The 25336-nt window shown below is 40.1% G+C and overlaps 1 protein-coding gene across 2 annotated transcripts in view; it reads left to right on the top strand.

The window, feature by feature from the left end:
• KDM3B (lysine demethylase 3B) overlaps window positions 1-25336 on the top strand; it is a 70970-nt gene that overhangs the window by 22429 nt on the left and 23205 nt on the right. Inside the window, exons 4-11 of one of the 2 annotated variants that reach the window (XM_058735353.1) lie at window positions 1180-1285; window positions 3143-3267; window positions 4983-5057; window positions 7434-8033; window positions 11718-12954; window positions 13839-14040; window positions 18405-18619; window positions 19315-19467. In XM_058735353.1, coding sequence (XP_058591336.1) covers window positions 1180-1285; window positions 3143-3267; window positions 4983-5057; window positions 7434-8033; window positions 11718-12954; window positions 13839-14040; window positions 18405-18619; window positions 19315-19467 — 2713 coding nt within the window. The remainder of the gene's footprint in view (window positions 1-1179; window positions 1286-3142; window positions 3268-4982; window positions 5058-7433; window positions 8034-11717; window positions 12955-13838; window positions 14041-18404; window positions 18620-19314; window positions 19468-25336) is intronic. The other variant, XM_058735359.1, reaches the window with a different exon arrangement.

Here is a 25336-nt window from a genome sequence, read left to right as displayed (position 1 = left end):
TACAGAATCTGAAGCAGGCTCTAGGCTCTGAGCTGTCAACATAGAGCCTGACATGGGGCTCAAACTCATGAACTGTGAGATCATGACCTGAGCCAAAGTTGGATGCTTAACTGATTGAGCCACCCAGGTGCCCCAAAGACCACAATTCTAAGGGTCTCCTCAGAAGGTGGTTTCACAGAGGTGGCTGCTTGTATAACTTGAGGGGGCCTATACTTAGGTCAGTGGCAGAGAGGCTGGGAGTTTGGGCTTATTCCAAGCAGCATTAAATATTAAAGAGCTTAGGCGTATCTCTACTTAGAAAGAAAAGGGGTAAAATTAGTAGTTTAAACAAACTAGCATCTGAGTTAGAGTTTGAAAATTTTGGGATGGTAATATTTATTTCTCACTTGTAAGATTTATTGTCTGAAGGCTAAAAATTAGGAAACTTCTAAGTTTTGCTGTCTTATTGAGGCAGCCAAGAACAGTATTTCCTTAACTGTGTTGTGTGAAATATTAGTGATGATTTCTTTGTTGATATGTCTTCCTTTCTCTTTCGGCCTCACTCCCTCTCACCACCCTTACTTTATTCATCTTTGCAATCTTAGTGTTTATATGAGTAGGCACTCAGTAAGTGTTGAATAAGTATCAACATATACCAAAAGATTTACATGGAATAAAATATTTTGTGGTCATATATGTATGAGAAACCTAAACAAATTTTTTTTTACATGTCTTGTCAGAGCCTTTCATCTGCTACAACATATAGAAAGATAGGGTATATAGTATTTCCTATAATTAAATGATCCGAGCATCATTTTTTGCAGAACATCTCATGAGACTAGGGTTCTACAGAACATTCTTTGGTGGGGCGCCTGGGTGGCTCACTTGGCTGAGCATCTGACTCTTGATTTTGGCTCAGATCATGATCTCACAGTTTTGTGAGTTTGAGCCGCATCTGGCTCTGTGCTAGCAGCGCGGGGCCTGCGTGGGATTCTCTTTCTCCCTCTACCCCTGCTCACGCTCTCTTTCTTTCTTTCCCTCAAAATAAATTTAAAAAAACAAGCAAAAACAAAACAAAACAAAAAAAAACATTCTTTGGCACTGTCAGTATAGAGCTCCTCAAGGGTATGATTTTCTCACCTGGTTAGATATTGCTATTTATTTTAATATTCGGTTGTTTTCTTTGTTTGTCTTTACCAGATGGGAACAGATAGCCAAAACCAGATTCTTTTGGAACATGCTGCACTGAGAGAAACAGTTAATGCTTTGATCAGTGACCAGAAGCTACAAGAGATATTCAGTCGAGGTAAGAACAAGCAGTCTTCTGTCCTTGAATCCTGAATCAGGTATGTGGTCAGTGTTGAAGTGATAGTATGGGAAAGACACCATGCAACTCTAAACATTTGTGTTTCTTCCTGTGGGTAGAGTCCAGAGTATTTCCAGTTAGCAAGATCTCTAGAATAGATGGGAAAAATAGAATCTCACTCAGACCCCAGTTACCTCTTTAAATTACATTTCATAATATCCAGTTTTGTTGTGAGTTTTGTTTTGTTTTGTTTTCCATTTCCTAAATAGTTACCAAGGACAAATCTTGTACTAAACACAATGTTAAGGAACTAGAGCTAGAAAACCTCAGCCCTTATTGAGCTCAGTGTCTGTGAGATTCCTAATGACTAAAAAGACCAGTAACATAAATAACAACCTAGAGTGCAAGGTACATGTTTATAAAAGAAGGTATCCACAGACTCATTCACATTAACAACATGTTATTTTTTTTAAGAATTAAAACAAAAGAATCCTTAGCTGTTTCCAGTTCAGATACAGATTTTGCCCAAAAGTCTACATAAAGAATATTTATCCTTCCCTTCGTGTTGTGCATCTACTCCTCTTTTTTTCTGAGCCTCTTGAAAATAATGATTTTCAGTGAAACAGGGTCCTTGGTTCTCTTTGTCAAACTGAATCTGAATGGGTAAAAGTAGGAAAACTGGCTTATTTGGAGAAGGAGAGTATCAGCATAAAGTGATGTTTAATGGTCAAGGAAAGATATGAAGGAGGAAAGAATGTGAGAAAAACTTGATAGAAGAAAACTGGACAGAATGAGAAGTGAATATGTATGTGGATACATAGAGAAACATTGAGGAAGCTTCATTATAGTTGTGAGAGATAATAATAATTTAAAATAAGTGATGACTTAACTATATAGTCTCAAATGTATGAGATAATGCAGAGGAGAGAAACTGTCCTTCTTGGAGGGCAAATGAAATTGCAGGTTAACATTACCTGCTGATAAAGTAATATCTTTAGAACTTTGTTTTCCTAGGAAGGCAGGTGCTATGTTTGTTCAGACTATTACTAGTGCAGAGGCTGGAGACTTCATAAATGGAACTCTCCACCTATTGCTATTGAAAGTCAGCAGAGTACAGATGGTTATCTAACATTCCTATGGTCACATGACAAAATAGTATGTTCAACTTACTGACCTCCCTTTTTTGTTGTTTTTAATTTTTTATTTATTTTGACAGCAAGAAAGAGCGCGCCAGCCAAGGAGGGGCAGAGTGGGAGAGGGAGAGAGGGAGAGAGGGAGAAGGGAGGGAGGGAGGGAGGGAGGGAGGGAGGGAGAGAGAGAGAGAGAGAGAGAGAGAGAGAGAGAGAGAGAGAGAGAGAGAGAGAGAATGAGAATCCCAAGCAGGCTCTGCACTGTTAGGGCAGAGCTGGACTTAGGGCTCGATCCCACGAACTGTGAGATCATGACCTGAACTGAAATGAAAAGTTGGACACTCAACCAACTGGGCCACGCAGGCGCCCCACTGACCTCCCATTTTTTTAATATGTGTATATCAGATGAGATATGTCTGATAAATTTTCTTACTACCTGTAGTTTTTGTTTGTAAGTTTTGTCTTCCTTCTATTCCTTCTAGAATTGGAAGTTTCAGATAGGGTGAAATCAGATTTGGAATGCTACAGAATCTCCACATAGAATTTACAAAGATCATGAGGAAAAATTATTTTGTTTTTAAGTGGCTTAATAACCATTTTATTCAGCTCTATACAAGAGAACTGAAAGTGCTAAATATTTACACCAAAGTTTTCTTTCTGCTTTTAGAAAGAACCATGAATTATAACTTTGCCAAACATTTTCAGTACTGACTGATCTCTCCTGTAGGTCCCTACAGTGTTCAAGGTCACAGGGTCAAAGTATACCAGCCAGAGGGGGAAGAAAGTTGGCTCTGTGGTGTTGTAAGCCATCAAGACTCCATCACCCGTCTTATGGAAGTGTCTGTAACTGAGGTGAGGTTTGGGGTTATTTCCTTTACGATTCATCCATCCTCTTACAGAGGGTGGTGTAGAGAAAGGGAGCATTTAGCTATATGTAAGAAGACTTAGGTTCTGTCTCCAGCTCTTTCACTTAATGACTGTATGATCTTGAGAAAGGCTATTCAACTTTCTTAACCTCTTTGCTGTCATTTGTAAATTAAGAGATAATTAGGTAATCCCCCAGCCCCACCTCAGCACTGTTTTGGGAACTGGGATAGTAGATCTGAAAGTGCTTTGCACTCTGTAAAACAGTGTAAAAATGTGAAGTAGAATTATCATTATTTTATCATATCCATAAAGGTTAGTAGTTTAAAATCTAGTCAGTTAACATTTGCTTCTGTAATGTTTATGCCACTCCCCTTTGGACGGTGAACAGTATCTAGAGCGACCTGGAGAATTGTCTCAGAAAAACAATAGATGAATGGGTTTTTTTTAACTTATTTTTGAGAGAGAGAGAAAGAGAGCGTGAGGGAGGGGCAGAGAGCGAGAGGGAGACATAGAATCTGAAGCAGGTTCTAGGCTCTGAGCTGTCAGCACAGCCCAACGTGGGGCTTGAACTCTTGAACTGCAAGATCATGACCTGAGCTGAAGTTGGATAGGCTTGACTGACTGAGCCACCCAGGCGCCCCTAGATGAGTGTTTTGAGGCAAACATAAATGTATTTATCTTTGAATTGGTTTCAGAGTTGTTCTTAACCACATATAATGTAAGCATAAATGATTTTACTTAATTTTTTACTGAGTTTTCAAAAAAATTACTAATCTTCATTTTAAAATTTCAAAAATACACATATATAAAGTATATATTGGAAGCCACCCCTTCCCTTAGGCAAATATCACTCCCCTCAGTGGTAACCACCATTAACAGTTTGGTATGTATTTTTTATATTCTTCCAAATGTCTTCTGTGTGTACGTGTAATATTTGTATGTTATCTATTTATGTGATATATATATGAACTATACTTTATTAACAAATGGAATTATACCATACATATAGTTCTTTACCTTTTTTACATAACTGTAAATTATCAATATCTTTCTTGTAACTATACATAGAAATTTGCCTTATCTACTGAATGGGTATGTCATAACTAATTTAATCTAAAATTGGTGGACATTTACATAATTGCCATTATTTTCAGTAATACAAATAATGCTGCAGTGAATATCCTTAAATAGGTATCATTGTGTACTGCCACACATTGTTTATTGGAATAAGTTTTTACATATATAATTTCTAGATCATAGGATATGCACATTAAATCTGACAATGTCTGTCAAATTGGCTGCTCCCTAATGCTTTTATTCTTTATTAGTAGAGTGATTCCTTTAATGACTTGATTCTGTAGGTTTTTACTTTCTGATATGTACAGAATAGGAAGATTTTAGAGATGTAGAATTTGAAATTAACGTCTCTAAAAGAGACACTTGGTCATTGAATTCAATTCTTTCATTCATGTAACAAATATTTGAGTGCTTACTGTATTCTAGACCTTGTTTTGGATGTTGTTATTCTGGCAGTGAATGAGATTGCGGGGATTCCTGGTTTCATGGAGCTTTCATTCTATTGGGGGAGTAGAAATAGATAATTACATGGATTAAAAAAATACATAATTATATCTTTGGACAGGGCTTAAATCTTTTTCCTCCCCTTTTTCATATTTTCTGCTATCCTTCTCCTACTCTAGAGTGGTGAGATCAAGTCCGTAGATCCCAGACTGATCCATGTGATGCTGATGGATAATTCAACTACTCAGAGCGAGGTACAGTAATCAACTGAGTCTCTGAGACTCATGAGCTTTCTTTATCTTATTATGCAGATTCCTCATGTGTGTGTTATCCATAGATGCCCTTTGGGTCTCCATTCTGGCCACTGTACATTTCTTGCTCTCACCACAGTCTTATCTACTTAAGGGAAATACCGTCTCAAGCAGGAGTTGTAGTCTAAGAAAACCCTTTTAATCATGACTGTATTGCCTAGCCTTTTTAAAATCCATGGCCTAACAATTTCTTTTTACAGTCATTCAGGACAGATATATTTGAAAGATACACTAGACAGTTAAAGCTGTAATAAGCAGTAGTAATATTTATAACCCATCGAGTAATAAGAAATGGAGAAGATGCATCCTCTTTTTCTTTTCATTAGGTGGTAGTGAGCTCCAAGAAGTCTGAAATTTTGTACTCCAAGAAAACTCAAATCAAACAGGTGCCTAGTTCAGTGCTCAGCACACAGTGGATTACTCCATAATTACTGTGAACCAGGCCAACTCTTGGTTCATTCAGAATTATCATAACCCAAATAAAGATACATAATAAATCAGTACCTAAATCAATCAGGAATCCTGTTTGAATTTCCTTCAGTAAGACATTGAGTATGACAGCCATCTATCCACATATTCCTGACAGTCTCTTAGCATCTCTGTAATATTGCTGTCTTGGCCACTCCTCTGCTAAGTAAGTATACATTTCTTCACATTTATCCAGTCATTCTTGACTTGATATAACAAGATCAAATTAGGAAAAGAAGAATCAGGGTTGAATTCAATAGCTTTTCACTACATGTTATATTGCCACAAGTAGGATATGCCTTTTGACTATAAACATGACTGAAAACACTTTTTACTTTGAGGGTGTGTTGGGCCCCTTTCTCATTCCCTTCCTTATTTCATTCATTCATTAACTACTACTTACATGCCAGCCACTATTCAGCTGGTCACATATAGCTGGAGAGTACTAGTCTCAGTGTCTTATGCCATCTACTCACATGTGAGGAGCTCACTGTAAGTAGGACATACATATAATTTCAGGGAAGTTGCTGTGAGCCAAGATCAGCAACTTGGCCGGATGTGTTGGATAGAAGATCTGTGGTTTCCACAGCAGACTACCAACAGTATGGGAGGAACAGGAGTAAATCTTGGGTTTGGTTAAGAGCAGTAGAAGGAAATTAAGGAGAAAAGATGCAAATGAAGGCAGCAAAAAAGAGAGAGAATACAAAAGCTAGAACTGGCAAGATGAAATATAAAATTTGAAAAAGTTACAGTTATAACTATAGTAATGGTTACAATAAAAATATAGATCTGCTCAAAGATTCTATAAATATTCAAGAGCATTAAGAGTAGTTTAATGAAGTTGGTAAATATTAATGGCTAAATAACTACATATCACTAGCTTATTACCAGCCCAACACATGTTATTTGAGTAAAACTATCTGAAAGTTAACTGAATAAAGCTAAAAAAAAAAAAAAATTGCTTCATGGTGGGATACCAATCTAAGAATGTTCTAGACATAAGTTCTTGCTGCACAAAGATTGTTTGAGAGAATGGTACTGTGTTCCTAGCCCCTTTCCCCATGCTTTTGTCGGGAGAGGAGTTTATTCAGAGATAGGAATCATGTCTCCTAATCTACCTTTTAAGGTTGTTAGGCCTCTCAAATAAGACATAAGTAAGACTTCATAAAATGGGCTGAAATTATTGGGAAAGCTGCGGGATTTGGCTGTATGGTCTGTGGTAGCCTCCCTTTTTTGCTTTCCTGTGTCTAATACTTTGAAATAAGTTCTGGAAATTGTTTGAGTATTTATAGTGTCCACAAGAGCAATCCACACTTGTCTTTGTTGGGCTCACTTTTCCTTTGGTCACAGACTCACCACTGTTAGTCGTCTTATTGCTAAGTTGTCCCCAGTTTTTTAGTGACTTCTGGATAGAGGAGATTTTTATATTTCAATACTTGAAATGCGATTGTCAGGCAAACAAGGAGAAAAATATGAAAGAAAGCAGATTTTTTTTTTCATCAAGGGGCAATTGAGCTCCCAGCCTAGCAATAGCAGTCTTGTTTTATAAAAGAAATTCCACAAATTTTTAAAGCCCTCAAAAAAGTCCATTTGAGGAAGCATTTTATTTAAGGGGAGGGTTTGCCAAGTGAGTGAACTTGTAGTAACTCTTATCTTGAATATGTGTGTAAAATGAGTCACAGGAAGATTGGAGCTTTCTGACTAAGGGGATGTCTTAGAGCTGGCATTGGAATGTAGCAATCTGCCTGCTTTCATTGTCTGCTTCTAGAGATGGGAAAGAGCTAATGGTTTATGGTTTTCACAGGATGGAAGGTTCCTTGTAATAAATCTTTTTTGAATTTTGTTTTGTAGGGGGGTACGTTAAAAGCAGTAAAATCTTCCAAAGGAAAGAAGAAGAGAGAGAGCATAGAGGGGAAAGATGGCCGGAGGAGGAAAAGTGCTTCGGACTCTGGGTGTGACCCTGCATCAAAGAAATTAAAAGGAGACAGGGGTGAAGTAGACAGTAATGGGAGCGATGGAGGTGAGGCGAGCCGAGGGCCCTGGAAAGGAGGGAATGCCAGTGGAGAGCCAGGGCTGGATCAGAGAGCCAAGCAGCCACCGACTACATTTGTCCCCCAGATTAACCGCAACATTCGCTTTGCCACTTACACCAAAGAAAACGGCAGGACTCTGGTGGTACAGGATGAGCCTGTAGGTGGGGACACACCTGTACCTTTCACTCCATATTCTACAGCCACAGGTCAGACACCTTTGGCCCCAGAGGTGGGTGGAGCCGAAAACAAAGAGGCAGGAAAAACACTGGAACAAGTTGGCCAGGGCATGGTGGCTTCAGCAGCTGTGGTCACTACCGCCAGCTCCACCCCAACCACGGTGAGGATCTCAGACACTGGCCTTGCAGCAGGGACTGGGCCGGAAAAACAGAAAGGCAGCCGGTTACAGGCCCCAGGAGAGGTGAGTTGTTTCAGGGGCAGATGTGCAAGATTTGGGTTCATTCTTTTACCCTACTTTATTGTTAACACATTAAGAAGCATCTAAAATGCCACAGGAAAGGAAGTATTTCTGACATGTGCTTAAATTGTGCTCTGAACAGTCCTTTACTGCTCATTGGGCAAATGTGTATATTTTCATAACTTTATCAGCTATTAAAAGTCACCCGAACAATTGCACTAATCAAAAACTGATGATAAAACCCAATTTAATGAGATATTAAAGTAGATCTGATGGGGAATCTTTTTAATTCAATTATCTATTTAGTTCACACAGTGGTTGAGCCTCTACCAGGCCTATGAGAGACAAGGTTAATGAATTACAGTGTTGGTAACAGTGAACACTATAATTAAGGCTATGTGAGAGCGACTATTACCATCCCCTGTTTTTAGTTCATCATTTTCTATGATATTTTCCTTTGAGGCTGGGCTTCTTTCCATGGTTTGATATAGCTATAAAAGCGTTTTGGTTTTTTTTCTTTTCTTTTCTGACTTAATCTTTTTAAGCCTTACTGGAAAATTTGATGGAATTAATCACAGTAGTATCCAACTTCCTATGTTTTTTATCTGATTTGCATGTATTGTTGCTGAAATGGAACTTCTGTTAAATAAAAGTTAACATTGGGGCACCTGGGTAGCTCATTCGGTTAAACGTCCCACTATTAATCTCAGCTCAGGTCTTGATCTCAGGGTTGTGAGTTCAGGCCCCACATTGGGCTCCACACTGGGCATGAAACCTACTTAAAAACAGATAGATGGATGGATAGATAGATAGATAGATAAACTTCTAAAAAAATACAAGTTAAATTTGAAACAATATCAAAATCATTTCTCACAGTCTTGACTCTTGTACACCACAGAATGATTTATGATGCTAGTCATTTTCTTTCAAACTGGCTGTTTCTTCAAGCTGGAATATGAAATACAAAAAGTACCTAATGATTTAATTATGTATAAGAAACTACTGTGTGCTAAGTACTGTATATTATAGACAAGGAATTGAAATCCCTCTTTGAAGGAGCTCACATCTTAAGATGGAATCATTATAGGCATAACAATGCCAGATAAAACATGGCATATACATTTCATCTGAGTTCGTCCCCTCCTAGCAAATGTGATTTGTGAATCCCTAGTGTGCAAAGATGGGCAGGGAGGTGAAATGTCCAGGCAGAAGAGAAGGTTTGTAAATGCAGATTTCATACTGATAAATGGTTTGTCCTTTATTAGTTGACCAGCATTCCCAAGAGAAGTAGGTGAGGATCTTAAGTGAATTTCCACCGTGTATAAGTCATTATATTGCTCAAACTAATTAAAATCCACTCCATGCCGAAGGCTGTGTAGATGTAAAGGGGGTTACAAAGTAGACCAAATTTTATATGCTGGGAAATCCACTGAATGCTATTATTCTTGGGGTAGCAAAGCTGATTAGAAGAAATGTGGATTCAAAGGGCATTTCTTTTCCAAATAGATTGGAGAAGTTTCTGTGACTGTATCAGTGATTTTGGTAATGTGTCAGCCTAGGTATTCTGCTGGGATATGATTTAGAAGTACAGAAAAGGATGTTTCATTATGGTATCACATCTAAATTAGGGACATAGCCCCCAGGAAATTTCTTGCCCTAAAAATTAAGTTGAAATCAATTTGTCATCACTTTCTTATAAGAAGAGGATTTAGAATTTAATCGTGAAGAAAAATGAAAGACCATCCAAATTATTTTGCATTCATGTGTATATTTATTTTCAAAGGGTAACTTTAGTAGTGAAACCTAAGCTACCCATGCTGGATCCTTGGAGTCATGCAGGTGTCAAGGCTTCTGGCCAAATTCTGCTTAATGAAACAACAGACAGTTCTTAGGGCTGTGTCTTTCTTGTCTCTTCTTTTTAGTAGTTGATTAGTGGGAAGGAAAAGAAAAAGTATAATGGGGTTACTGGCTGGCTGAGTTGGTAGTAGAACATGTGACTCTTGATCTCCGGTTCGTGAGTTTGACTAAGTAGAGTTTACCTTAAAGAAAATAAATAAATAAATAAATAAATAAATAAATAAATAAATAAATAAATAAAAAAACAACTTTAAGTTTTTAACTCTAAAATGCCCTGAAGCAGCCTCTGTAGCAAATGTCAACTGGAGGCAAGCCATAGGTGGCATGCCTGGTTCTCATGCCTCTGTGCCATCCTCAAGGAAAGTCCTAATGTAGGCTCTTCTTGCATATTTAATGAGTACCTTAAGTAAATTAACACCTGTTTTTGAACAATAGACCTTTCATTTATCTGGGATAATTTTTTTTTAATGTGGAAAAGTAATAACCATTAGATTTACCATTTTAACCAGTTAAAGTGTTCCAATACTGTAGTATTTAGTACATCCACAATGTTACACAAGAATCACCACTTTCTAGTGGTGATTTTCATCACCCCAGAAGGAAACCCCATATCCATTAAGCACTCCTAGAATAATTTTTATTTGCCATGTTTTAAAATGAATGTTTAATGGTATCCTACTACTACTACCTGAAGGTTGATTTTAAATGTTCAAACCCACCTGTGGATGAATGTTTCCCTCTTTGCATAATATGTATGAAAGTGATCCTCCCCTTCTTTATGCACACACCTTTTATTTACATGCAGAAGTTAACATTAACAAGGTGAAAAAAAGGAAAATTTTTTTTCATTCTCCAATTTGTTAGGCTGAATGCTTTTGTTTGGTGGGTGTATCAGTATCTACACTTTTCTTGTTTGGAGGCTTGTTAGATCCTAATGATAACACAAGGGTTCAGTAATGAGTGCTTTGTAATTCAACATCTTTTTTTTTTAACATCTTTTATTTTGAGAGAGAGTGAGTGAGCACGAATGAGGAAGGGGCAGAGAGAGAAGGAGACACAGAATCTGAAGCAGACTCCAGACTCCCGACTCCCAAGCTGTCAGCACAGTCTAACGTGGGGCTTGAACCCACGGACCGTGAGATCCTGACCTGAGCTGAAGTCGGGCACTTAACCGACTGAGTCACCCAGATGCCCTGATAATTTAACACCTTTAGGTCTAACTTTAATTGAAGTAGATACTCAACTTTTAGATTGATTTGGACGCATACATAAATGGCCAAATTCTAAAAGGGTCCATCTTGGGGAGTTTCAGACTAAGAAAGAGAATATTTTTCCTTGTTATGGGGCAGAAGTCACTTTTGTAAAATGGGCAGTTAGTTTAAATAAATCGAAACTTTGACAGTAGCTAAGATCATTGAGGGAGATTAATATAACAGGTCACTAGGTACATTTCAGAGTAAAAGCTAGTATCTGTCTGTTCAGGAATCCTTTTCTCCAATTCCTGGTAGAATCTTCATTTCCAAGTAGAAACTGAGAATCCTACACAGCCTCCTAGTACTGTGACAGCCAGTTGGCTAACAGTCAAGGGAGTGGCAGGGTGAGTGACATCCTGCTGTCTCTAGCTCACCTTGTTAAAGATGCCCTCTGTGTGGTCTGTGGCAGGTGTCATCTCTAACACTGGTAAAATCTAGTTATAAGAGCAGTTTTCATGGAATTGTAGGGGAGAAAAGTTGATTTGACCCACAAGAAATGTTGGCCTAGGCCCAGGAAAGAGGTGGTAAGGTTGTCAAGAGAAACTAGAATTACTAATTCAGGCTATCTTCTTTTCAGAATTCAAGAAGTACTGTTCTGGCCTCTTCTGGATTTGGAGCATCTCTCCCAAGTTCATCACAACCTTTGACTTTTGGAAGTGGAAGGAGCCAGTCCAATGGGGTTCTAGCCACAGAGAATAAACCTTTGGGTTTCTCTTTTGGCTGTAGCTCTGCACCAGAGTCTCAGAAAGACTCTGATCTCTCCAAAAACTTGTTTTTTCAATGCATGTCCCAAACTTTACCCACCAGTAACTACTTCACTACCGTTTCAGAGAGTTTGGCTGATGATTCCTCCAGTCGAGACTCATTCAAACAAAGCCTTGAGAGCCTGTGTAAAGGCAGATCGGCTCTTGGAGCAGACACTAAATCAGGCTCTAAAGCTGGCAGCTCTGTGGACCGGAAGGTGCCTGCAGAGTCCATGCCCACCCTCACGCCGGCCTTCCCACGGAGCCTCCTAAACACCCGCACCCCAGAGAGTCATGAAAATCTATTTTTACAACCCCCTAAACTATCCCGAGAAGAGCCCTCTAACCCTTTCCTAGCATTTGTGGAGAAAGTTGAACATAGCCCTTTCAGCAGCTTTGCATCTCAGGCGTCAGGTAGCTCTTCCTCTGCTACCACTGTCACCTCTAAGGCAGCGCCCAGCTGGCCCGAGGCTCACTCTTCTACAGATTCGGCATCTTTAGCAAAGAAGAAAACCCTCTTCATCACAACTGACTCCTCCAAACTGGTGTCTGGTGTTCTGGGCTCAACTCTTACCACCGGGGGCCCGAGTCTCTCTGCCATGGGGAATGGCCGCTCCAGTTCACCCACCAGCAGCCTCACCCAACCCATTGAGATGCCTACTCTCTCCTCCAGCCCCACAGAGGAGAGGCCAACTGTGGGGCCTGGGCAACAGGACAATCCCCTCCTCAAAACCTTTAGTAACGTCTTTGGCAGGCACTCAGGCAGCTTTCTGTCCTCCCCAGCAGATTTTTCACAGGAGAACAAAGCTCCTTTTGAAGCTGTGAAAAGGTTCTCACTGGATGAGCGAAGCTTGGCTTGCAGACAGGACTCAGACTCCAGTACCAACAGTGACCTATCAGATTTGAGCGACTCTGAGGAGCAGCTGCAGGCCAAGACTGGCCTGAAGGGGATTCCAGAGCACCTGATGGGGAAGCTGGGCCCCAATGGGGAGCGCAGTGCTGAGCTATTACTGGGCAAAGGCAAAGGGAAGCAGGCCCCAAAGGGCCGGCCACGGACCGCCCCCCTGAAAGGTGATCTTGCTGGGCTTATTCATGGGCTTGGCTCTGGCACTGGCTTCGAATGCCTATTGTGGTCTTGGGCAGCAGAAGCCCTTTCTTTGATGGAAAGTTCTGTAATCACATAGAATAACATGGCCAAAAGGGCCTATTAGAGGCCCCTCATCAGACCTGTTGGTTCAGGGCAGGATTGCATCTAAACCCCAACACTGTAAGAGGGATATCTACCTGTATAATGAGGACAGAGAAAGGGAAGACCCCTGATACTCCTTTCAGTCAAGAGTTCTTTCCCGGTGTTTTTCTCATCCCTTTCTACTTCTCTTTGGCCCATCCTCTTTAATTTACTTTAGAGGAATTACTGAGTACTGGACTCTGTTCTCACATAGCAGCCTTTCATAGACTTAATTAGGCAAAAAGAATCACCCCTCAAATTTACTTCTCTCTGTTACATATATCAGGTTTTAACACCTCTTCCAAAAGCCGTTAACTCCTATGCTGTGAGCTTCTAGCCCAGGAATGTGTAAGGGCAAGCATCCATTACTATTGTCATTAGGAATTGGTACCATGGGGGCCCAACAGTCTGTGATTAATAGAATAGTCGTATCCTGAAAGTCTAGAGGCAAGTGGCTACCTTCTGCCTTCTTGGGTTTTCCTCACCCATACCAGAGTTGTTTCCTTATAATGGGGCAATGCCCACAAATTCTCCATGGTCCTTAGCTTCCTTTTGAAGCCTCTTGGCTCCCTCCCTTTCTGTCACGGCTGGACATGATGCACACAAGCCCAGCCATGGCAAGGAGCAATGACCCAGGCCAGGACAAGAATTCATCCCCAAGAGGATTATGTTATTGGGTCTCATTAATACCAATCATGACCAACCGTTTCTCCTTCCCTTGCCACAGTTGGCCAATCAGTGCTAAAAGATGTGAGCAAGGTGAAGAAGCTGAAGCAGTCTGGAGAGCCCTTCCTGCAGGATGGGTCATGCATCAATGTAGCTCCTCACCTGCACAAGTGTCGGGAATGCCGCCTGGAGCGGTATCGGAAGTTTAAAGAACAGGAGCAAGATGATTCCACTGTGGCCTGCCGCTTCTTTCACTTCCGGAGGTACCCAAACCTGCCTGTCTCCTTCCCACTTTCCATTAGTGATATACAACTCCCACTCTCTGAATCTGTAAGCATATGTCCAGTCTATTCCTTGTTTTCCTTAACCTGTTTGCTCTTGAGTCTTTGCTGAGGCTCTATCCATAGTAGCCATTCGGTTTGGATTGTGAAGTGACTTGTGGCTTTGTCCTTAGGGAACTGAATAGCTCAGCCACTGGCCCCTGAACTACGTTGAGTCATTCCTAATTTGGACTCCATTTGAAACCAGTGGTAGAAGCAGAGGATGCTATTTTGTATTATGGATGTGTCTGACCCTTTATTCCTCTACAGTGCTAGAGTAACTTGAGTCTCAGGGAGAAAGGCAAGTAAGATGAGGAGATATGTGAAGTGTCTTTGAAATAGATATAACTGATGAAAATCCTGGGAGTATCCCTGCTTTTACCAAACAGCAGATAGTCACTTTTTTCTGCTTGATAAACTTAGAAAAAGAATTTCTTCTAAACAATCTTCCAAGAATTCTTAATTTTTAAGATACAGAAATCCAAATGATTTATCCACATAGTGTAGCTTCACTTATTCTGCAAATGTTTACTGAACACATACTCTGTGCCAGCCATCGTTGTAGGCATTGACGATTAAACACTGTATAAAACCATAAAAATCTAGCCCTTAAGAGGTTTGCTGAAGAGGCAGACAATAAATAAGGAAAAGAGATTAAATGTATGGCATGTTAGCTGTTAATAACTGAGAAAAATAAGGACAGGAAAGAGGATTGAACTGTGGGGAGGTTAGAAAGCCTACAGTTTAGTGGGGGGTTTTTGTTTTTGTTTTTTTGAGAGAGAGCATGTGCATGTGAGTGAGGGAGAGGCAGAGGGAGTGGGGCACAGAGGATCCAAAGCAGGCCATGTGCTGATAGCAGTGAGCCCAACGCGGGGCTCGAACTCACGAACCACAAGATCCCGACCTGAGCCAAAGTCAGACACTGCACTCACCGAACCACCCAGGCGCCCCTAGAGAGGCTATAGTTTAAATAGGATGACTTGAGAAGATAAGTAAGACTTGAGTAAAGACATGAAGGAGGTGAGGGAGTGGACCACACATGTCTCTGAGAGACAAGTTTTCCGGGTAGAGGGCACAAGGGCAACTGTCCTGAGGTTGGAATATTCCTGGTGTGTTTGTGGACCTAGGGTGGCTAAAATACAGAATGGAGGCAGGGGAATTGAGGTCACAAAATTAATGATGAGTCCATATTTTATTTTTTATTTTTTTTTTTTTATTTTAAAAAAAAATTTTTTTTTCAACATTTTTTATTTATTTTTGGGACAGAGAGAGACAGAGCATGAACGGGGGAGGGGCAGAGAGAGAGGGAGACACAGAATCGGAAACAGGCTCCAGGCTCCGAGCCATCAGCCCAGAGCCTGACGCGGGGCTCGAACTCACGGACCGCGAGATCGTGACCTGGCTGAAGTCGGATGCTTAACCGACTGCGCCACCCAGGCGCCCCTGATGAGTCCATATTTTAAAGGACTAATCTAAGGGCCTTGGCTTTTGTGCTGAATAAGAAGTCATTGGAGGTTTTGAGTTGATGAGTGACGCTGAGGAATGTTTTAAAGGATCACTGTGACTACCTTACTGAGGATAGATTATATTGAGGCAAAGGCAGGAGCACAGAGAAATTAAGAGGCTGTTGGAATTATCCAGGTGAGAATGACAGTAGCTTAGTGATGGAAGTGATGAGTCCAGTTGGATTAAGGATATATTTTGAAGGTAGAACTCACAGGATTTTCTGATTGATCAGATGTAGAGCATGAAAGAAGAAATGGATTCTACAGCTTTTGACCTGAAAACTGGAAAAATGGGACTGCAATCTACTGATAAGGAGATTCCTTAGGGAAAAGCGGGTTTGGGGAAGAAAATGGGAACTTTTAATTTGGGCATGTAAAATTTGAGATGCCTATTAGATTTCTAGATTGAGGGGCACCTGGGTGGCTCTGTCGGTTGAATGTCCAACTTTTGATTTTGGCTCAGGTCATGAAATCAGGGTTTGTGGGTTAGGGCCCCACATTAGGCTCCATGCTGACAGGGCAGAGCCTGCTTGGGATTCTCTCTCTCTCCCTCTCTCTCTGCCCCTCCTCTGAATTAACTAACACACTCTCTCTCTCTCTCTCTCAAAAATAAATGAATAAACTTAAAAAAAAAAAAAGATTTCTAGATGGAGATGTTGAAAGGGCAGCTGGAAACTCAACTCTAGAGTTGAGGGGAGAAGTCCAGGCAGATAAAAATTTCAATGTCATCAGGTATTTAAGCCTAATTGAGATCACTGAAGGAGTCCAAATGTAGACAAGAGAAGCATTCCTAGGACCGAGTCCTGGAGTTCTCCCACATTGACAGATGGGAAAGATGAGGAGGAGCTAGTAAAGGCAGCTAAGAAAGAACAGCCAGTAAGGTATCCTGGAAGGCAAGTGAAGAAAGTATTTCCAGGAAGGAATAATGAACTCTGTCAAATACTGGGGATTGGGTCAAGTCAGATGAGAACGGAAAGTGACCGTTAGATTTAATGAGGGGTAATGACCTTATCAAAAAACAGTTTTGGTATGTTGGTGAGGGAAAGCCTGATTGGAGTGGAGTAAGAAAATGAAAGGGAAGAGGAGCTGGTAACAATCAGTATAGACAACTCGGTCAAGAAACATTGCTCTTACAAGCAGATAAATGGAGGGGGGTGTGGGATCGAGAGGATTTTTGAGATAGAAAATTCTTAGAGAATTTTTGAGATAGTTCAAATACAAGAATGATTCAGTAGAGAGAAAGATAGATGATGTAGAAGAAAGAATATGTGGAGGGCTGCCTACGTGAGAGGATGTAGAGCATAGGTGGAGAGATTGGTCTTCGCTGGGATCCTAGTTCATTCCTAGCAGCAGCACGTCAGATGGAACATGGGCCCAGTTGCAGGAAGGCATGGTAGTATGGTGTTGGGAACTTGGGGGACATCTCTTCTGACTTCTTGTATTTTCTCCATGGAATACATAACAAGGTCCTCATGAGAGAATTATATTGGAGGTTAGAAAAGAAAAGAGAAGCTACGAAACAGGCATCTAGGAGAGGGCATGCACCAGGAAACTGTTGTAACTGGAAGGCAACATGAAGGGCTCAGCTGACATAGTTAGACGTGAATTTCAAATGTGACAATGAGCATGGCTATTTTCCTCTGGTCACGTTCAGTGGTGTGGGTGCACACCACTCAGGTGGATAGAGAAACTGAAAGATGTTTCTTGACACAGCTTTTTAAAGACCCAGACATATTAAGTGTTAATAATAAACCTTTCTACTATTGCAGAGAATGTATACTGTGTTGGTCAAATAGGGTGAAAATTCGTTTTTATTTTTATTTTTTTGTTTTGTTTTTATTTTTTGAAAATTAGTTTTTAAACAAAATTTGGGGGCACCTGGCTGGCTCAGTTGGATAAGCGTCTGACTCTGGCTCAGGTCATGATCTCATGGTTGGTGAGTTCAAGCCCCACATCGGGCTCTGTGCTGACAGCTCGGAGCCTGGAACCTGCTTCAGATTCTGTGTCTCCCTCCGTCTCTGCTCCTCCCCCGCTACACTCTGACTCTCTCTCTGTCTCAAAAATAAATAAACATTAAAAAAAATAGATAAATAAAATTTGGAGGGGTGCCTGTGTGGCTCAGCCAGTTAAGCATCTGACTCTTGATGTTGGCTCAGGTCATGATCTCACAGCTCATGAGATCAAGCCTCACGTCAGCCTCTGTGCTCACGGCGTGGAGCCTCCTTGGGATTCTTTTTTCTCCTTATCTCTGCCCGTATCTATCCCTCTAACATTCTTTCTTTCTCAGAATAAATGAATAAACTTAAAAAAATTTTTTTTTTCCTTTTTTTTTTTTTAATTTTTTTTTTTTTTTTTACGTTTATTTATTTTTGAGACAGAGAGAGACAGGGCATGAATGGGGGAGGGTCAGAGAGAGAGAAGGAGACACAGAATCTGAAACAGGCTCCAGGCTCTGAGCGGTCAACACAGAGCCCAACGCGGGGCTTGAACTCACGAACCGCAAGATCATGACCTGAGCCGATGTCGGACGCTTAACCGACTGAGCCACCCAGGTGCCCCTTTTTTTTTCCTTTTTAAATATGTCTACACCCAATGTGGGGATGGAACTCATAAACCCAAGATCAAGAGTCACATGCTTTTCTCACTGAGCTAGCCAGGTGCCCCACTAGGGTGAAAATTCTTAATGCACTCTAATGCCTTTTAAGGCTCATTTAATTTTTGTAGATCCCAGGCTTTTAGGTGTGTTTTAGTTTGCATGGCTGCTGTTTACCATGTATTTGATTATCTGCCTTCCTATCTCAGGTTGATCTTCACTCGAAAGGGAGTACTCCGTGTGGAGGGGTTTCTGAGTCCCCAGCAGAGTGACCCTGATGCCATGAACCTGTGGATTCCCTCTTCCTCCCTTGCAGAAGGAATAGACCTAGAAACCTCAAAATACATCCTGGCCAATGTTGGGGACCAGTTCTGCCAGCTCGTGATGTCAGAGAAAGAGGCCATGATGATGGTGGAGCCACATCGTAAGACACCCACTTCCTTGTCTTCCAGGCACTTCTATTTGGGAACTTGTATTTTCTGTTATGTCACAGGAGTAGAAAGAGTGACAAATGGCATTCTCTGTGGACAAATTAAGACTGATAAGACTTCTCTTTGTAGCAAACTAAGGAGCTGAGGCTCTAACTATATCCAGCAGACATTATTCCTTCCTTGATCCCTGTCTGGGTTTGGGTCACTCTAAATACTTTGAGTTTGCTTTGAACCTATTTGTATTAGTAAGTGATATTATATGGTTTGTGAGTAGATGAAGTGCTAGCGGGTACGATGTTTCATACCTAGAACCCGCTGTTATTCAGACACTGATGATGTTTCCATATCTGTGAGATACTGTACCCTATTTCTACACCAAGGAAAATTCTCCCAAGACATTATACCCTACATTTCTAGTGAAGAATCCTCTTATTTCAGACTCCCCCACATTGACATTTTTACAGTATCTTTAAATAACAACACGTGGCATTTATATCGTTGACACTTGTTTAGAAATATTAACAATTCCATCTATTTTGTTTCTCTTACATTTATAGAAACACCAACTTGCATCTTTGAGTTTGATTGCTGGACAAAACAGTTTGAGGAGCAGTCAGTGGATCTGTAGTCTTTTACTGTTATTCAGGATGATCAATGCCAACAATATCCCTCTTCCTCTTTCCACCAGAGAAAGTGGCATGGAAGCGAGCAGTGCGTGGTGTGCGGGAGATGTGTGATGTATGTGAAACAACTCTCTTCAACATCCACTGGGTTTGTCGCAAATGTGGATTTGGGGTCTGCCTTGACTGTTACAGGCTCAGAAAAAGCCGTCCGCGCAGTGGTGAGCAAATATTGTCCTGTTCAATTCTAAAGGTAACCTGTCATTGGAGGTATGGGACTTGAAGCAAGAATGGGTTTGTGCCCCCATTTTAGCTGCTTAGCTTCACTCATTTTTGTTGCATTATGAGGCGTTATGGTTGCCAATATTCCAGCCTAACTGGGAAGGCTAAAACAATCCAAGGAAAGTTATTCTTCATCTTCCCTTGTGTGTTTTTTTTTTAACAGCATCTTTATTGAGATATAATTCACATGCCATAAAATTCACCCTTTGAAAGTGTACAATTCAAAAGTTTCTAGTATATTCTCAAGGTTGTGCAACCATTTCCACTATCAAATTTCACTTTTGTCTTTCCAAAAAAAAATGTAACCCGTAGCACTAACTCCCTATTTTTCTCCCTCTCCTCAACCCTTGGTAACCATTAATCTTCTTACTGTCTCATCTCTCCCTGTTCTGTACATGTCATATAAATGGAATCATACGATATTTGGCCTCCTGTGACTTGACTTCTTTCACTTTAGCATACTGTTTTAAAGCTTCATCCATGTGTTAGCACGTATCATTAACTCATTCTTTTGTGTTGCCAAATAATATTCCATTGTATGGGTGTATTATATTTTGTCTATCCATTCATTAGTCAGTGGACATGTAGGTTGTGTCTGTTTTGAGCTATTATGAAAAGTACCACTATGAACATTTGTGTACAGGTTTTTGTGTGAACATAGGTTTTCATTTCTTTTGAGTATATACTTAATGGATTTTATGTGTTATATGGCAGTCCTATGTTTTTAATTCTTTCAGAAACTGCCAAGTTGTATTCCATAGTAGCTACATCATTTTATAATCCCACTAGCAATGCACAAGGCTTCCAGTTTTTCCACGTCTTTGCCAATGCTTATTATTGTCTGCCTTTTAGGTTATAGCCATCACAGTGGCTGTGAAGTAGTCCCTGTTTCATTGTGTGATTCTGATTTGCATTTCCCTGATGACTAATGGTGTTGACCATCTTTTCATGTGCTTGTTGGCTGTATTCATCTTTGGAAAAAGGCTATTCAAATCTTGTGCTTCCTTTTTTCCTTGCTTTATCTTACTACTTGCCCCTTAACCTCATCCTTCCCTCTTCAGAGATATTGTGCAACCATTGGAACATGGTGGTTTAGAGGTATGCAACTGGGATTTGAATCCTACTTCCACATCTTTTACACCACCTGTGGTATCTTGGGCTATTTTCTTAATCCCTCAGAGCTTCAGTTTCCTTATCTATAAAACAAAGATAATATGAGTATTTCTCTCACAGCATTGTTGTGAGGATTAAATGAGATCATGTACTTGAAATGGTTAGCACAGGGCCTGACATCCACTAGGTACTATGTGTTATGTAGCTGTTAGATCTTCCACTTCTGCCCACGAAAGATTAACTTCTACAGGAATTGCCCTCCTGCCATAAACAATAAGAAAACCAGACTAAATATATGAAATCATGGATTTAGACATTGGACAGCAGGCAGCATGAGTCTGTCTCTTAAGAGAAGGGAAGAAACAAGGCACATCCTACAATTGCTCCCGTTTACTGCCCGCAGGCAGTTTCCAGGCTGTAGTAGAGGGAAAAGCAACTACACCAGTTTGACAGTCTCACTGAGCTGAAACAGAGATAAGAGTCTGAGAAGAGTGAGGCAGAGTGCTGAAGATGTTAGAGCTGCAGAGAGATCACCTCAGTTTTTGGCTCTGTAGTGATCTGCACACACATGAGGTGAAACTCCTTAAGGCCCAAAAAGGAACTTTCAGAAAGCAATTGACTGAATAATTTCCAGAACTTACCATTTGTATCGCCACAAGCCAGACTGGAAAGACTCTGGATAAGAGTGCACAAGGGTCACGTTTTAGCAGTGGGACTAATGTAGTCCCAGAATAATGGCTGCTGTGAGATGCCATAACAAAGTGTAAAGCAAGCCTTGGAGGGATCAAACTGATCTGCAGGTTACTTAACTATGCACCATACTAAAATCAAACATTCTTTAAAGGATTACAACAAAATCCAGTACTCTGAAACATTAAAGTCACAAAGCTCTGCATTCTATCAGGAAAAATCAGGGTATGAGTAATAATCAGCTAAATGGCTGGCTCATTCGGTAGAGCCAAGGTCTTGAGTTTGAGCCCCCCAATGAGGATAGAGTTTACTTAAAAAAAAAAAAAAAAGCATAATCAGGTGTGAGTCTCTTAAGTAAATGGTGCTGAGAAAACTAGACAGCTACATGCAAAGGAATGAAACTGGACTACCCTCTTACCCCATACACAAAAATAAACTCAAAATGGATTAAAGAATTAAATGTGAGACCCAAAACCATAAAACACCTGTAAGAAAACACAGGCAGTAATCTCTTGGGCACTGGCCATAGCAACATTTTTCTGGATATGTCTCCTCAGGCAAGGAAAACAAAAGAAAAATAAATGAAAGCTTTTGCACAGCGAAGGAAACCACCAACAAAACAAAAAGGCAACCTTCTGAATGGGAAAAGATATTTGATATTTGCAAATGATATATCCAATAAAGAGTTAATATCCAAACTAGAATACTTACACAACTCAACACCAAAAAAAAAAAAAAAAAAACCTAAAACTGCCCAATTAAAAAGTGGGCAGAGGACCTGCATAGACATTTTTTCAAAGAAGACCTACAGATGGCCAAAAGATACATGAAGACACGCTGAACATCACTCTCATCAGGTAAATGCACACAAAAACTACAATGAGATACCACCTCACACCTGTCAGAATGACTAGTATCAAAAAGACAAGAAATGACAAGTGTTGGGGAGGGTGTGGAAATAAAAGGAACGGTTGTGCATTGTTGGTGGCAATGTAAATCTGTGTAGCCACTGTGGAAACAGTGTGGAAGTCTCTCAAAAAATAAAATACAGAAATGCAATCCAGTAATTCCACTACTGGGTAATTACCCGAAGAATATGGAAACACTAATTCAAAAAGATATATGCACCCCTATGTTTACTGCACTGTTATTTACAACAGGCAAGATATAGAAGTAGCCTAAGTGTGTATATACATATATACACCTACATATACATTATGGAATATTACTTGGCCATAAAAAACTATGACATCTTGCCGCTTGCAGCAACAGAGATGGACATACAGGGTATTACACTAAGTGAAATAAAGATACCATATTTTTCACTTACATGTGGAATCTAAAAAACAAAACAGGGGTGCCTCTCTGGCTCAGTCACTAGAGCATGCATGTCTTGATCCTGGGAACATGAGTTCATGCTCCACGTTGGGCATAGAAACCACTTTAAAAAAATAGGGGTGCCTGGGTGGCTCAGTCGGTTAAGCATCCAGCTTTTGCTCAGGTCATGATCTCATGGTTTGTGAGTTCAAGCCCCACATTGGGCTCTCTGCTGTCAGTGCAGAGCCCGCTTCACTTCCTCTCTCTCCCTCTCTCTCTGCTCCTCCCCTACTCTTGCTTTCTCTCTCAAAAATGAAACTTTAAAACAAAATAAAAAACAAGACAAACTCATAAATGCAGAGAACAAACTAGTGATTGCCAGAAGGGAGGCAATGGGGGTGGGGCGAGTGAAATACGTATCAGGGATTAAGCAGTACAAACTTCCAATGATAAATAAGTCAAAAGGATGGAAAGTATGGCACAGAGAATATAGTCAATAATATTGTAATGACATTGTATGGTGACATATGGCAACTACATTTATTATAGTGAGCATTGCATAATGTATAGAATTGTCAAATCACTGTGTTGTACACCAGAACTACTTTAGTATGTTAACTGTACATGTCAACTATACTTTAGTGATAAAGTTTTGTTAAATAAAAGAATAATCAAGTATGCAAAAAAGAATGTGACCAATAATCTGGGGGAAAGAAACATTCAATAGAAACACATCCAGAAATGACAGTGATGATAGAATTCCTGTAAAAAGGCCTTAAAGCAGCTATTATAAATCATATGAATATATTTAAAGACATAAAGGGAAGAGCACCTGGGTAGCTCAGTCATTGAGCATCCGACTCTTGATTTCAGCTGGTTGAACATCCGACTCGATTTCGGCTCAATTCATCATCTCACTGTAGTGAGATCAAACCCCATGTTGGGCTCCACACTGGGCATGGATTTTCCTCCTCCCTCTGCCCCTTCCTCACTCAAGCACATGCTCACTCGCTCTCCCTCTCCCTCCCTGTCTCTCTCTCTCTCTCAAAAAATAAAAATAAATACATAAAGGGAAATATGAGAGAAATAGAAAATACATAAAAGACCCAAATAAATGGTCTAGAGATTAAAAAATCCCCCCAAAATTATACTAGGTGGGATTAATGGCAAATTAGATACTGCACAAGAAGCTGAATTTAAAGATGTAACAATAGAAACTATCCAAAACTAAGCACAAAGAGAAGAAAGACTTAAATTTATAAGTTAAAGAGTGCCTTGTTTATGTATAGGAAATATCAGGCAGAAATGGTCAGAGAGCAGATACAAAAAATACCTGAAAAATTCCAAAAATTTTCCAAATTTGATGAAAAGCTATAAAACCACAAATCAGCAATAAATCTCAAATAGAAGAAGCATGGGCACATGGGTGGCTCAGTTGGTTAAACATCCAACTTTGGCCCAGGTCATGATCTCATAGTTTGTGTGTTTGAGCCTCTTGTCGGGCTCTGCTGACAGCTCAGAGCCTGGAGCCTGCTTCCGATTCTGTGTCTCCCTCTTTCTGTGTCCCTCCCCTGCTTGCACTCTGTCTCTCTTTCTCAAAAATAAACATTTTTTTAAATTAAAAGAAAACCACACCAAAGTACATCATTACCCACCTTACTGAAAAGCAATAAGGAGAAAATCTGAAAATCACAAGAGGGAAAAAAAGTACTTTATATATACAAACTAACAAAGATAAGAATGACAGCCAAGTTGTCAGAAACACTCTTCCACTGAAGACAACGGAACAGCATCTTAAAGTGCTGAAAACCAATTATTAACCTAAAATTCATACCTAGTGAGAATATCTTCAAAAACGAGAGTGAAATAGTCTTTCAGACAAAGAAAAGCTGGTAGAATTCATCACCAGCAGATTCACAGTGCAAAAGCAGGGGAAAAAAAGATACAGTAAGGGAATTTGGATTTACACAAAGGAATGAAGAACATCTGTGGGTAAATATGTGAGTACATATAAAAGACTTTTTCTTATTTTTAAACTTTTTAAAAGATAATTGTTTAAAGCAAAAGTAACAAAGTAATTTGGGGCTTATAATGTGTAAAATTAGGGGTGCCTGGGTGGCTCAGTTGGTTAAACGTCCAACTTCGGCTCAGGTCATGATCTCATGATTTGTGGGTTCAAGCCCCGCATTGGGCTCTTTGCTGATAGCTCAGAGCCTGGAGCCTGCTTTGGATTCTGTCTGTCTGTCTTTCTGTCTGTCTGTCTTGTCTGTCTCTCTCTCTCTGCCCCTCCCCTGCTTGCACTCTGTCTCCCTCAAAAATAAACATTAAAATTTTTTTTTAAATGTGTGAAATTAAAATATGTAATAGCACAAAGGAAAGGAAGGGGAAATGGAAGAATATAAGAATCTTACACAGTGTGTGAAGAGTGGTATACTATTTGAAGACAGACTGTGGTAAGCTAGAGATACTACAAACCCAAGAACAAACAGTAGCAAATAAAGAGGTGTATGTAGCCAGTCAGCCAAAAGTGGAGACAAAGGCAAATCATACAAAAGCAGTTAATTCAAAAGAAGAAGGAAAATGAAACAGTATATACAATACAGATCTGTAGTATATCTTGCATTCAGTTTTCTTGGGGTGGGTAGTATAATTACCAAAAAAAAAAAAAAAAATGTCTATAAAGGTCTT

This window comes from Neofelis nebulosa, chromosome 1, assembly GCF_028018385.1.
Source record: "Neofelis nebulosa isolate mNeoNeb1 chromosome 1, mNeoNeb1.pri, whole genome shotgun sequence".
In the NCBI taxonomy this organism is placed as follows: domain Eukaryota; kingdom Metazoa; phylum Chordata; class Mammalia; order Carnivora; family Felidae; genus Neofelis; species Neofelis nebulosa.
The sequence above is the reverse complement of the archived record's forward strand: the minus strand, read 5'-3'. Positions and strand labels throughout refer to the sequence as shown.